Consider the following 15,038-nt stretch of genomic DNA (forward strand, 5'->3'; position numbering starts at 1 on the left):
CTTCACTACAGTGTTAGACGCATGTATGGGAGTACAGTCATGCGTAAACAATATAAAAACAGGGCCAGACTCAACACACATCCCTGTGGTACCCCTGTATTCAAAATAATAGTATTAGTAGACCTGATCTCCTTTTCTCATGATTTGTGGCCTGTTAGGAAATCCATAATCCATGAGCACAGAAAAGGATATAGGCCCAAAGCATTTAACTTTTTCAAAAACTTGTCAGGAACTACTGTGTTAAATGCTGAGCTAAAGATTTATATTTAATACTAGCAAAAAGTATATGTACAGAACCTTCTTAGGGTTAAAACTTCTCAAAAGCATACCGCTATAATTTTGAAGGCATTTATTTTAAAGCAAAACTGAAAAGGACATCCCATGAAAACTGTTGACTTTTTCAACATATTTGAAAAAGCAAACATTACATTTTTATTGAAATAGTATCCACAGACAAAAGGGATATACAGTACTTCAACAAATGACACATACAATTTACCTGGTATATTTATTTTCATGATCTAAATGAACAAAAATGCAAGTCCGCCATAAGAAAAAGCAAGAACACCCCTATATGCATCACCACTTCAAACACATGAAATTATAATTTGGTATCCCAGATAAACTGCTAATGATCAGAACCTCCTTATAGAGATAAAAGTAGGGGTCTGGTGTTTTTTCTCCTAACATGGGTGGTGCCATCATGCCAAGATCAATAGAGCTCGCGAAGGGGCTACGGAAAGAAACTTTTGGATGCCTAGGAGTCTGGCAAGGGATTTAAAAAGATTAACAAATAATTTGAAATTAATAATATCACAGTTAGAAAAACTTATAATTGCTTGAACTGAATGGACTTGTGTCTTTTTTCAACCAGACTATGCAACTACGTAATGATCAAGTGGTGTATATTTTATAGAAAAACTAATTTGTCCAGAACTGGCTAGCTCAGCAAATTCAACCTGTTTGATAATGATATTTTCTAGTTCTTTGAGGCTTCTTGCATTATAAGGAGTGCTCAGGTAACTCTTGCAACAGTTGGGGTCATCTACAATCAGAACGATTGGACCAATTCAACATGCATGAGAGGAGTGTTAAGACAAAGCCTTTTCTGTCCAAAAAGAACATTCAAGCAAAAGTACATTTTGCCATTGAACATATTAGGCAAAAACTAGGCCCTCTGAAAAAATGTGCTGAACACTGACCAACCAAGGATAGGAGTTGTTTGGCTACTTTAACTAGATATGTTTGACCCAAACAGAAGATATATAATTTAAGAAGAGCAGCCGTATAACAAATGTGGTGATGGTGATGATTTTGGTTTGGGGTTTTTTTTGCTACTTTTGGGCCTAGGCAGTTCACAGTAATCGATTTAACTATACATTCTGCATCATATCAAGTGTGCTTTATGAGAATGTGAGGCCAAAAGTATAATAGTTGACGTTGAGTTGAAAAGGACTAGAAGCACACTAGCAAGTCCATCAAGGAATGGCTCAAAAAGAAGAAGCAGAGCATTATGGACTGCAATACTCAAAGCTGATTTGCTTCTCATTGAAAATGTGTTAAATCAGGACCTGCCAGACTAAGGTTGGAACAATTGCAGAGGTCCAAAATCAATGGGGGTTTAGCATTACCGAAACCTTGGCTGTATTACCTGGCAGCCAAACTGCAGAAGTTACTGAGTAGTGCCAGTACCATAAACCATGGGGAGGGTATAATGCTGGATTCCAGATTGGCGGTGGCACTGCAGTTTGTGGAGGCCCAGTCTGTCTCTGAGGCCCTGGAGGCTCAGCTCTTCTTAAAATCCAACAAGTTATACCCCACATGTAGATTAATCCATACGATTTGGTCCAAGGCGAAACAATTACAACAGGTTTCTGGATTTACATTTTATAGCCAAATCTGGAACAATAATACCTATCTAGAGCTAGTAAAGTAGCAGGGCACAGCCAGATGGTGAGCTTTTGGTATCACACATATCTTTAGTAAGGATGAGCTCCAGCGTGTTCACACACTCCACGTGCAGAGCCCGCAAGGAAGTCGGCATTGTGCTGTGCTAATCACAGGCAGTGAGACATTTCCCGATCTCTGCAGCCACACATCGGGACAATGTCTCACTGCCTGTGATCAGCGCAGCGTCATGCAGACTTCCTGGCGGGCTCAGCACGTGGAGTGTGCGAACACGCCGGAGCTCATCCTTAATCTTTAGTAATGGCAAGTTGCTTTCCTTCGTCCAGCTGCAATTCCGTTATGGTCTACTGAATACTATGTTTTTTCTATATTTCCAATTGCAACATGCCATTTAGGCAAAACCCTCTTTGAATCTACCTAAATTATCCCCGACCCCTCTTTGACATGATGCAGCAGTCTACTTCTACCAAAGGGTTCATCTCCAGAAGTTATGCAATGCAGTTAGTGAAATACCTGGATAAATACCCTAATATGGCTATGGAAAAGTGGGAGACAGATGTAGGTACCATAACCGGGGATCATTGGTCTGAGGCCATGGAATCCGTTCATAGTTGTTCATTGAATGTCACCCAAAGGTTGTCTCAATTGTACCCTCTTTTAAGGGTTCATCGCACCCCCCTTAAATTTTTCAATCTTGGGCTGTTTAGATCCCTTGTGTGCAAGGTGTAGCAGGGATAACAGTGATCTCATACATCTTACGTGGAGGTGCCCAAAATTACATTAGGTATTGGACCAGTATAGTGCCCACCATTAACAGTACCTTTCAATTAGATTTAGTCCTTGACCCCAAGAAGGTAATTAGTTCCACTAGGTTTTAGTTAGGGGTACCAGAGTAAAAGGGGGCTGAATACAAATGCACACCACACTTTTCACATATTTGTAAAAAAATTTGAAAACCATTTTCCTTCCACTTCACAATTATGTGCCACTTTGTGTTGGTCTATCACATAAAATCCCAATAAAATACATTTAGGTTTTTGGTTGCAACATGTGGAAAATGTCAGGGGGTATGCATACTTTTTCAAGGCACTGTATAATTATACATTCACTACAGTGGGTATGGATGGATACAGTGGACAAGGGCTGTATAAGGAGCATCACAACTAGCTGTATATGAGAGTTCATATGTTGAGAGTAACAATGTATAATGGCGTACGTTGCTTGGTTTGACTTCTGTATTTTTCTGGGTTGCATGTACGAGCATTACTGTCCTTTGATCTTTTTAAATGTACAGGGTGACTGAATTCTCCAGAATGTATACTATTTTTGTATTGTTTCTTCATTTCTAAATAAACTTTCTCGGATTTAAAAAAAAAAGAAAATTTGTAGGGAGATTTTGAAATGGGCATTTAATGCAAAGAAATCCACAAAGGTCTTGCAAATGAAAATTGCACTTCGAGAAGCAGTCAAACATTTCATTGTCAATGTCAGACAGGTGGTCAGTTATACAAAATGTATATAGGAAGCAATTTCTGCTAAATGGGTAATACCAGGTTTGATTTCCCTTTTCCACAGTACACTATTACATCTATTGATATATTTGTAAATAAATGACTGAAAGGGATATTTTTTCTTGTGTTCTTATTAAAGTAAATCACCTTTATCCATAGACACTGTTTGAATGAAGATCTAATGTTTGTCCGTATAAATATGTGAGAAAGTCAACAATTTTCATGGGGCATACTTAATTTTTCACCTGACAGCAGACTTGTTTTTAAAGGCAAACCACAATCATTCTTATGGGCAAGCTGCACCCACAGGAGCCCCAAGCTGTACAGCAGAGTATGGTTCACCCACAGGGATGACGGTGCGCATGCACAAAGAGAAAAAGTTTTTTTTTGACCAATGGCTATGCAGCAACAGGTGGGTAAGCAGAAAGGAAGGTAAGTATTTTACAACGAAGGGGATAAAAGGAAAATGGTACTAAAGTCTATTTTAATGTTTAAATGTTTAAAATGCTGCTTAAAATTTTAAAATGTTCTTTAACCGCTTCAGCCCCGGAAGATTTTGCCCCCTTCCTGACCAGAGCACTTTTTACAATTTGGCACTGTGTTGCTTTATCTGACAATTCCGTGGTCGTTAGACGCTGTACCCAAATAAAAATTTGCGTCCTTTTTTTCCCACAGATAGAGCTTTCTTTTGGTGGCATTTGATCATCTCTGCAGTTTTTATTTTTTGCGCTATAAACAAAAAAAAAAAAAAACGACAATTTTGAAAAATAATATTTTTTTCTTTTTGCTATAATAAATATCTCCAAAAAAAAATTATCGCAATAAGCGTATATAGATTGGTTGCGCAAAAGTTATAGTAAACTATGGGAAAGATTTATGGCATTTTTTTTTTTTTTTTTTTTTTATTATTATTAATAGTGGTTATCTGTGATTTTTAGGAGTACTACAACATTGAGACGGACAGATCGGAGACTTCTGACACTTTTTTGGGACCATTGGCATTTATACAGCGATCGGTTCTATAAAAATGCACTGTTACTGTGTAAATGTCACTGGCAGGGAAGGGGTTAACACTAGGGGCGATCAAGGGGTTTAATGTGTGTTCCCTCAGCATGTTCTAACTGTATGGGGATGGGAGTGACTAGGAGAGGAGCCATATCGTTTTTCCTACTTAGAAGGAATAAAACATATGGCTCCTCTCCTCTGACAGCACAGGTATTTGTGTGTTTACACACACAAATCTCCGTGTTGGCGCTCGTGCACGCGATCGTGCCTGCCGGCTAAGTGCATCGGGTCCCGTACGGGTAGGACGTACCCGTACGGGATTTCGCCCAGAGTGCCAATGTGCCGCAGTATATCTGCGTGACACGGTCGGCAAGTGGTTAATGATCAGTAACTTACTAGAGTCTTACAAGTTGTTAAGGGCAGGCCCCATAGTGCTACCCTTAAACTCTAATTAAACTATCAATGTAGGTAAGCATTCTTTTAATATAATGGTCAAAACTAACTCTGAGACTGGATCAGAAAAGGGACCCCAAACAATGACTTAGAAAATGTCACATTAAGGCTTCATGTACACGGGACGTTGTTTAACCTCTCCTGAATGATTTAACTTGACAGCTAGAAATCAGCATCTAAAAAGGTCTGTTTAGCCGCGTTTACATGCGTTTCGTTTAGAAGCGTTTGTGAAAATAAAAAAAGTTTTTTTTTTTTGTTAAAATGAAAAACATCTGTAAATCAAATGCTGCTAAATGGGAGTTACCCCGTTTAGCAGCGTTTACAGGCATTTGGCGTTTGGTATGCCTCTGAACATCCGTCGGAACCCATTTTTTTTGCGTTCCAAAAATGCTTCTAAACTCAACTGCCGAGAAACGACTATGAACGATCCTGTGTACATGTACTGATTAGATAACAGAGGAAAGTTCAGGGGCAGCGGAAAAAATGTCCAACTGCTCCTAAGCGTCCGTTTACCAGCAGCAGTGTACATGAGGCTTAAACCTGGAAACTCCATTTTAGAACTCTACATAAACTATTTTTTTTCTTTTTTTGTTTCAGGCAAAGAAGGTAGGGTTCAATTTCTTGCTGGGTATTAAGACTGCAGTGTCTAGATCACTTCTCTAGAATATACTGTACACATATTCTTACTTATTTGTGAAAGGGGCTTATCACTTCTGTATCACTTCTATTCAAGAGAAATAGAAGGCAAATGTAGGTACGCAGCCAGGCAAAATGCTGTCACAGCTGGATTAGGGCCAAAGTGAGAGGTCTCCACTTTGGCTCCAAGACAGCAGTAAGCATGACAGATATACGAACGCTGTCCAATTCAAGAAAAAATGTTTTGGCTTAAATTCTACTTTAAAAGGTCAAGTATCATTGGGCTAGACTCAAGAGGAAAGTAAAAAGAAGTAAAAAAACAAAACAAAACCCCATGCTACATTTTCCCAAGGAGTGACATTCAGTAGTACCTAGAAAACAGGCAGCTGCTGCATTGCTCATGCTGCTATGGTGAACAGAGGCAGAAATATATTAAAAGTCATTAAAACGGTATAAAATAGACTAATGTGCAGAGACTGGTAAATAAATAACTCGTGTTACCTGAAGCATTGATGAGAAATGTTTAATTGCTTCATCATGCAGGCCACTCCCTATTAACACGTATCCTATAGCTTGAATATAAAGGAGTGAATACATGCAATTAGTCACTTACATGAAAACGAACTTCAATTCCAAAATGCAAGCACAGAAAAAAAAAAGTAGCCATGGACACTTTACATACTTTTTTTTAGTAATGTAACTTTGATAAGTACCTTAAAATACACGTTCTTGGCTGGATTAACATGCATAAAAACCAGTTAATACTATTTTTTTTGTAAATTCATCCACTAAATGTTGATCATGGATATCTTAAAACAAACACTGATCACAGTTTTAAAATCTGCCCTTATGCTGATATTCCTAGTGACGGCCATTCACGATCTGACTGTTTAACACAGAGCTCCAGCCAAAAGCTACAAATAAAAAAAATAGTCTGTAAAAGGATAAAATAAGACTAGCTTTTTCTGCTTCAATCCAGAGTTTTCCCAACTATACTTTTTTGGCCAGCATTATTCAACCCATTTCCTCTAAACCCAAGTCATCCTGGACCCACCCCAGCCTGACTGGACAGTGAAATGAGAAACAGCAGCTCATCTCTGTCGCTCTTCTTTCCCCGGCTATTAGCTTGCTTCTTATGAGCAGATTAATTAATTGGCTCATTATGCTGCAGCTGCCTACTCTCTCTCCAGGCCTGCAATACTGGTTAAATTCAGGTGCTTATACTACTTGAAATGTAAATAATTAAATTGGATATATACCTAAAAAACCTTTCTAGAGAAGAAGGATTAGAACTTCTGTCAGGTTTTATTGCAGTTAGAGGTTCCGAATTGTTTATTTACTTCCAGTCTGTTAAAAACGATGTCCCTAGGACAGGAAGTGATGAAAATCTCTCTAAAAGCAGCAGACAGAAGGGGCATGCTAAAAACCCTGTCAGCATTTTATTGTTGTCCATTTCTCTGTTGCAGATTTGCCCTCTCTTCCTGTCTGGTAGAAAGTTCTCCCCAGAACTTAAAGCGGTAGTATGTCATAATGTGCATCACTAGCTCATTATGTGAAACTTACCTTAAAACGAAGCCCACCAGTGGCGTGCTGTCACCGCTGACAGGGCTTCCATCCTTTTCCAGTCTTCCTTCCGCTTCACGGGCTCCAGTTCTTTGAATGGACAAGCCGGGATGATGTCACGCCCGCGCCTGCACGCGGGAGTCACAGGGTTCTGAAAGAACGACACGGGCATGCAGTTCCTTAGGAGCGCATGCGCCGGTGACGTCACCGGCAGTTTCATAACTAAAAAACAGTGCACATTTAGGAGATATTTACAGTACCTACAGGTAAGCCTTATTATAGGCTTACCTGTAGGTTAAACATAACCAAATGCCTTTAACTACCACTTTAAAGTGAGGGAAATTTTCTCTAACTTAGCATTGGAAATCAGCAAAACCTGACATGGGTTCTAACCTTTCCCTATGCACTACTAAACGTATTTTTATGAACTAGGAGCGCAGAGAGAGAGCACTTGGGGTGCCAGGGATAACTCTCTGTGTAAATCAGGCAGTTTCACACATAGCCTTAAGCAGCACCGGTCTTAATGTCTAGGTGGTCCTAGGGCTCAGACAGCAGCATAGAGTCCATACAGAACCACGCATCTTAGCAGTCCTTAATAGTACACAATAGTGATAAAACTGTTGCTTCCAGTAAGTACTTACAGGGACCATTAGGGCAGCCCAGTCTTCTTGGTGTTAAAGCTGAACTTTAAGGTTACTCATTTTCCCCCTACTTCCTGTCCATAAACACATTGCACATGTGAATATTTTATTCTTCTAACCGACCTAGTTTCTTAGTAAATGAACTTGTAAGTCAGTGGTGTCATCACTTCACATTATTAACCAAAGCTATGGCCGGGCTCTAGGAAGGAGGGATAAGAAGTGCTGATGTCACCTCTGTGTTACTGTGCAGGCCTGCTGGAAGAATCCACAATTCATCATACAATGGGAACTGTAGCCAACAATGGGCACTAGTATAAATCTTTTTTCTTTCTCGAACATCACGGGACACAGAGCCACAGTAATTACTGATGGGTTATATAGGTATCACTGGTGATTGGACAATGGCACACCCTATCAGAAAGTTCAACCCCCTATATAATCCCTCCCCTTGCAGGGATACCTCAGTTTTTATGCCAGTGTCTTAGGTGATGGACATGTAAAGATGTCCTGTGCTGAGCTCCAAAGGGAATATCCTATACTGGAGCAAGCCAGGCAGACCGGATCCATTCAAAGTGTCCTTTCGTGGCCGAATTGGATGGTACCCAGGCCTCGTGTCCGAAGAAACGAGGTTTTACCTGTAACGCTTCTCTTTTTAGAGAGCTGGACCCCGCATATTAGAAAGTGTTTTTTCTAGCCTAATTTCTAGCCGGGTGCTTTACAGGGCCAGAACTGTGGATCTCCCTATTCGTAGGGGGCCCCAGTCTCTGACGGTTTGTTCAAACGGAGCCCACCGTGCAAGGTGAAGATTGGGTCTGTAAAACAGAACCCTGCGGCTGGATAAGGTAAGAGGAGATTCCACAGAATTTTTTAATTCTAGTAGGTTTTCTCCTTTAAGGTAAATGCATGCTATGCCTATTGTGACCACCGGGGGCTGCCAAGAGCACATACCTTCCCAGGCTGATGTCGGTCTCACTGTTCTCACGCTGCACAGCGTCTCCGGCCGGCTCTAGGTAGGATGGGATGGGGGGATTTCTCCTTCACGAATGTTCCCCCCAGGCTAGGGGGAGGCCACATGTGTCTGTAAGGCGGTTGTACACCACTCGAGCACCGCCGCTGCCGCCATTGCCGTTACAGGTACAGGCCCATCACTACCGGCGCTCTCCTTCCTCCCCCTCCCCCAGCCTTTCCTCCATATTGTGTCTGGAGGGTTGGCCAGCGTGGGAAGCTCTCGTTCTTTCGAAATTCGAGGGGAGGGGGGTGGTAGAGGGGGGGTGGGGCGTCAGCACAGCGTGCTCAGACGCCCACTCAGGCCAGCTGCAGGCTATTTAAAGCACTCTGTACAGGTGCACACAGACTTTTGGAGGGACACAGAGTTGACGGTCACTGTAAGGTGGGACACAGGCATTCTCCTAGGCAGCATTTACTAAGGTAACACCAGACTGGGCATTTGGTAGCAAGGCTTTTTGCCGGATTACATCGCTCAGCAGTCATTGTTCAATTTGTGATACCTCCACCTTGTTGCTTTGCACTATGGGTAGAAGAGGTTCAAACACCCCAAGAACCAGAGACTCTAGGGGATCTCATTTGGGTTCTGAGGACCCCCTGTCTGCAGCATCCTCTCCCCCTGAGGGGCCAGGGATGGCTAGCCAGAGGGAGCCATTGGGGTCAGGGGCTATACCTGCTTCCGGCACTTCAGCCCCTGTATACATTACACAGGAGGTTTTTTCCTCAACCATTAGTGGTTTAGAGGAGAGATTAATGGCCATGATTACATCTTCACTTAGTGGAAGAAAACGCACTAGGCCTTCCTCTGTTCCCCAAGACCCTCAGGAAGAGGAGCTCTGGGATAAAGGAGACGAATCCCTTTCAGAGGATCAGGATGGGACAGATGATTCCTCTTCTGAGGAATCAGGTGGAGAGGGATCCTCTGCGACTTCCCAGGAGGAGAAAGTCTTAGTGCAGATCCTTACTGGATTGGTCCGCTCCACATTTAAGTTGCCCGTATCTGAATCAGTTGAAGAACCCTCTTCTTCTTTGGGGTCACTGAAGCCTCCTCAAACAGCACATGCTTTTCCGGTTCATAATTTACTTGAAAAGCTCATTTATTCTGAGTGAGATCACCCAGATAAACGTTTTTTTCCGCCGAAAAAGTTTTCAACACTTTATCCGATGGAAGAAAAGTTTATTAAAATGTGGGGAATACCGGCCATTGATGCCGCCATTTCCTCCGTAAATAGTAGTCTGACTTGTCCTGTAGACAATGCTCAGATGCTCAGGGATCCTGTAAATAAAAAGATGGAATCCCTATTGAAGGATGTTTTCTCCTTGGTAGGTTCAGTGGCTCAACCTGCAGTTGCAGCGATTGGAGTCTGTCAATACTTAAGAGACCATGTCAAGCAGGTTATCAAAGTTTTACCTGAACAGCAGGCCCAGGGGTTGGCTAACCTTCCTGCGGCCTTATGTTACATTGTTGACGCCATCAGAGATTCTATCGTGCAAACCTCTAGTCTTTCACTGGGGTTGGTGCATATACGTAGAATCCTATGGTTGAAGAATTGGTCAGCCGAAGCACCATGTAAGAAGCTACTGGCTGGGTTTCCATTTCGTGGTGCAAGGTTGTTTGGAGAGGACTTGGATGACTATATCAAGAGAATCTCTGGTGAGAAAAGTACTCTCTTACCTGTCAAGAAGAAGAGTAAGCGTCCCTCTTTCAAAACGTACTCTTTCCCCAGCACCAGGGGCTTCAGCCTCCAGGCAGTCTCGACGGCCTCCTCCGTCTGGGTTCAGAAACAAGAGTCAACCCCAGGAACAAAAGAAGTCCTGGGGGAAGAAGCCTACTAGGAAAAACACTAAGACCTCTTCATGAAGGGGTGCCCCGCTCTCTCGAGTGAGGGGAAGACTGCGACAGTTCTCAGAGCTCTGGCAGGAGGACTTCCAGGACAGATGGGTAATCTCCACAGTAACCTTAGGGTACAAGCTGGAGTTTCAGGAATTTCCCTCTCCTAGGTTCCTCAGATCAAGTGTCCCCAGAGACCCAGAGAAGAAGCAGTCGCTCCTTCTAGAGTTAGAGCGACTTTTGTCACAGAAGGTCATTATGATGGTTCCCGCAAAGGACCAGGGATTGGGCTTTTATTCCAACCTTTTTATGGTCCAAAAACCAAATGGGGGTGTCAGACCCATTCTGGATTTAAGGGATCTGAACCGATTCCTAAGGATTCAGTCCTTCCGCATGGAATCAATTTGGACAGTAGTCTCCACCCTGCAGGGAGGAGAATTTCTGGCATCGATAGACATCAGAGATGCATATCTGCATGTGCCCATTTTTCCTGCTCATCAGAAATTTCTGCGCTTCGAGATAGGAGGGCGCCATTTCCAGTTTGTGGCTCTGCCTTTTGGGATAGCCACTGCACCTCGAGTGTTCACAAAGGTCTTGGCCCCTCCTCTGGCCAGATTAAGGGCTCAGGGTATAGCGGTCATAGCATACCTAGACGACCTGCTACTGATAGACCGGTCGGTAGCCTCCTTGAACGGGAACTTGAGAACCACAGTCAGGTATCTGGAACACCTAGGTTGGATCCTCAACCTAGAAAAATCTTTCCTAAGACCAGTAAGGAGACTGGAGTATTTAGGTCTGATTATAGTTACAAGCCAGGAGAAAGTATTTCTACCTCAAAAGATCACTGCTTTAAGGGAGCTGATTCTGGCAGTCAGGACCAAGAGGGGTCCTTCTGTCCACCTTTGTATGAGGCTGCTAGGTAAGATGGTGTCTTCATTCGAAGCAGTTCCTTATGCTCAGTTTCATTCAAGACTGCTGCAACACAGTATTCTGTGGGCCTGGAACAAGAAGGTTCAGGCATTAAACTTTCCGATGCATCTGTCTCATGCGGTGTGTCAGAGCCTCAATTGGTGGCTCATTCCCGAAAACCTGCAGAAGGGGAAATCATTTCTGCTGGTTACCTGGACAGTGGTAACAACAGATGCCAGTTTGGCAGGTTGGGGAGCAGTTCTGGAACAGTCTGCGGTTCAGGGGGTATGGTCCAAGACAGAGAGGACCTTACCCATCAACATTCTGGAAATCCGTGCGGTAGGTCTAGCCCTAAAGGCCTGGACTATCAGGCTACAGGGTTGCCCGGTCAGGATTCAGTCCGACAATGCCACAGCAGTGGCCTATGTCAATCATCAGGGAGGCACCAGGAACCGAGCTGCTCAAAAAGAGGTGAACCAGATCTTAGCTTGGGCAGAGAGGCATGTGCCATGCATATCGGCAGTTTTCATTCCAGGGATAGAGAACTGGCAGGCGGACTATTTAAGTCGCCAGAAGTTACTTCCAGGGGAATGGTCTCTACATCCCGACGTCTTTTGGAACATATGCCAAAGATGGCGGGTCCCAGATGTAGATCTCTTTGCATCCCGATTCAACAAAAAGACAGATTTGTGGCAAGAACAAGAGATCCTCTTGCATGCGGGACGGATGCGTTGGCGATTCCGTGGCATCGGTTCTCACTGATTTATGCATTCCCGCCTATTCTGCTACTGCCACGACTCCTTCGCAGGATCAGGCAGGAAAGGAAGTCAGTACATCTGGTGGCCCCCGCTTGGCCCAGGAGGACGTGGTATACGGAAATCGTAAGGATGACGGTGGACACTACCGGTACGCCCAGACCTGTTATCTCAAGGTCCAGTGTTCCATCCTGCCTTACAAACGCTAAATTTGACGGTTTGGCTATTGAGACCCACGTTCTGAGGAGTCGTGGGCTTTCAGGTTCTGTGATATCTACCTTGATCAATGCAAGGAAGCCAGCTTTCAGAATGATTTATAACAGAGTCTGGAAAGCTTATGTATCCTGGTGTGAATCCAGGGGCTGGCATCCCAGAAGATATGTGATAGGTAGAATTCTTGATTTTCTACAATTGGGTTTAGAGATGAAGCTGACCTTGAGTACCATCAAGGGCCAGGTCTCGGCCTTATCAATATTATATCAACGGCCACTTGCTTCGCATTCTTTGGTCCGAAACTTTATACAGGGGGTGACGCGTCTTAATCCTCCGGTTAAGGCGCCCCTAAACCCCTGGGACTTGAACTTGGTTCTGTCCGTGTTACAGAAACAGCCTTTTGAACCAATAAGTCAGATTCCTTTGGTCTTGTTGACAAGGAAGTTAATTTTTCTGGTAGCCATTTCTTCTGCTAGAAGGGTATCAGAATTAGCAGCCCTTTCCTGTAGGGAGCCTTATTTGATTGTGCACAAGGATAGAGTGGTACTACGCCCTCATCCTAGTTTTTTTTTACCAAAGGTGGTTTCTGATTTTCATTTAAACCAAGACATTGTTCTGCCTTCCTTTTTTCCAGATCCCTGTTCTCCGGAAGAGAGATCACTACATTCCTTGGATGTAGTAAGAGCAGTCAAGGCCTATCTTGAGGCAACTTCTCAGATTCACAAAACGGATGTTTTGTTCGTGCTGCCAGAGGGTCCCAATAGAGGACAGGCAGCGTCAAAAGCAACCATTTCTAAATGGATTCGACAGTTGATTATTCAAGCTTACGGTTTGAAACAGAGGAATCCTCCGTTTCAGATCAGGGCACATTCCACAAGGGCTATTGGTGCTTCTTGGGCAGTGCATCACCGGGCCTCTATGGCTCAGATCTGCAAGGCCGCAACCTGGTCTTCAGTCCATACATTCACCAGATTCTATCTGGTGGATGTGAGAAGACATGAGGATATCGCCTTTGGGCGTAGTGTGCTGCAGGCAGCGGTACAGGGTCCTCAGGTCTGATTACACCCTACTTGGTCGTGGTTCCCCCCCCCTCAGATAGCATTGCTCTGGGACATCCCATCAGTAATTACTGTGGCTCTGTGTCCCATGATGTTCGAGAAAGAAAATAGGATTTTTTAAAACAGCTTGCCTGTAAAATTCTTTTCTTTCGATGGACATCACGGGACACAGAGGTCCCGCCCCTCTTCTAATACACTATATTGCTTGGCTACAAAACTGAGGTATCCCTGCAAGGGGAGGGATTATATAGGGGGTTGAACTTTCTGATAGGGTGTGCCAGTGTCCAATCACCAGTGATACCTATATAACCCATCAGTAATTACTGTGGCTCTGTGTCCCGTGATGTCCATCGAAAGAAAAGGATTTTACAGGTAAGCTGTTTTAAAAAATCCTATTTTTTTCTGTTTGTAATAAAATGTCTGCATTTATTTTCCACAGCATCTTACCTGCGCCTCACAGATACTGCATGTAATTGTGAGGAGGAATGGTTAAAGTGTGCCTTGGTGCACATTTACATAGCCTATCTATCTCTTCTAGAAGGTGCGGTTGGGAGTCTCAAGGCCCGTTAGTCAAGTGTGTTAGTGTGTTAGAGTCAAGTGTTAGATCATGATGGTCAGGACAGGCTAAGAGTCTCCTAACTTGTCAATCAAATTCAACAGCATTAGCTGACAAGACAGACCTGAGGTCTGAGATGCCCAGAACCTCTCTCCCTCTCCCTCTACAGCCAGCGTTGACTTAAATACTTTGCAGCTGGTAAAAAAAAAAAAAAAAGAACTACAGTGGGGATGTGACAACTGGTGGCCAGGTAAGAAGTGGGCATATCGGCACCTAGGTTTACAAAGAGAATATTGAGCCCTTATGCATTACTAAAGAAGAGGGGTCAGCTTTAAAATGTTCACATTGTCCCCTGCATAACCTTTTCTTTCAATTCACAGACAGAGCACTGCTCCAGAACAAGCTCCTGTTTGACAATCATGCAATGGACGAAACATACGCTAAAGCGGCCAGGGCAGCAAAGTGTAGCAACGGAGGTGGGACTTTATATGAAGCTCGTGGTGACAAAAAGAACAAAATGGTGGGAGGTAAAAATTGTTTAATATGGTATAGAAACATATTTAACCAACATAAAATTGCACATACATTAAGATGCACCCGTAACTGGGCGCCAAGATCTATAATAGCAAAAACTGGTAATAACATGTTTACAATCATGTACAATAGTAGTAGAATTTAAGAGGTCCACCAGTGTTCATACACTATAAAAGCATTAAAAGGGTAACAACTGCACGGTCAATAGTCCGTGAATCCTTACTAGGTAATTTGTAAAAACTTTTTCATATCATAATCAGTGTATAAATGGTTCACAACATCAATTAGCTCGACGCGTTTCACGGCTTAAAACCTTCTTCAGGGGCAGACATGTGATTTGTCTGTAAGGAAAAATGTGTGTAGATACTCAGTATCAAAGTTGGGGGAGTATGGGTAAAATTCCACCCAAAAACCCGGATAGGGTATGTAAACTTACTAGGTGTGTACACCAAGACAACTG

At 43.1% G+C, this 15,038-nt stretch overlaps 1 protein-coding gene across 2 annotated transcripts in view; it reads right to left on the minus strand.

Annotated features, from left to right (window-relative positions):
* The window catches only part of TTC13 (tetratricopeptide repeat domain 13), a 194,392-nt gene that overhangs the window by 99,683 nt on the left and 79,671 nt on the right, over positions 1 to 15,038 (minus strand). For both annotated transcript variants that reach the window (XM_073627758.1, XM_073627759.1), the window contains exon 4: positions 6,015 to 6,085. In XM_073627758.1, coding sequence (XP_073483859.1) covers positions 6,015 to 6,085 — 71 coding nt within the window. The remainder of the gene's footprint in view (positions 1 to 6,014; positions 6,086 to 15,038) is intronic.

The sequence above is a fragment of the Aquarana catesbeiana genome, linkage group LG04, assembly GCF_042186555.1.
Source record: "Aquarana catesbeiana isolate 2022-GZ linkage group LG04, ASM4218655v1, whole genome shotgun sequence".
In the NCBI taxonomy this organism is placed as follows: domain Eukaryota; kingdom Metazoa; phylum Chordata; class Amphibia; order Anura; family Ranidae; genus Aquarana; species Aquarana catesbeiana.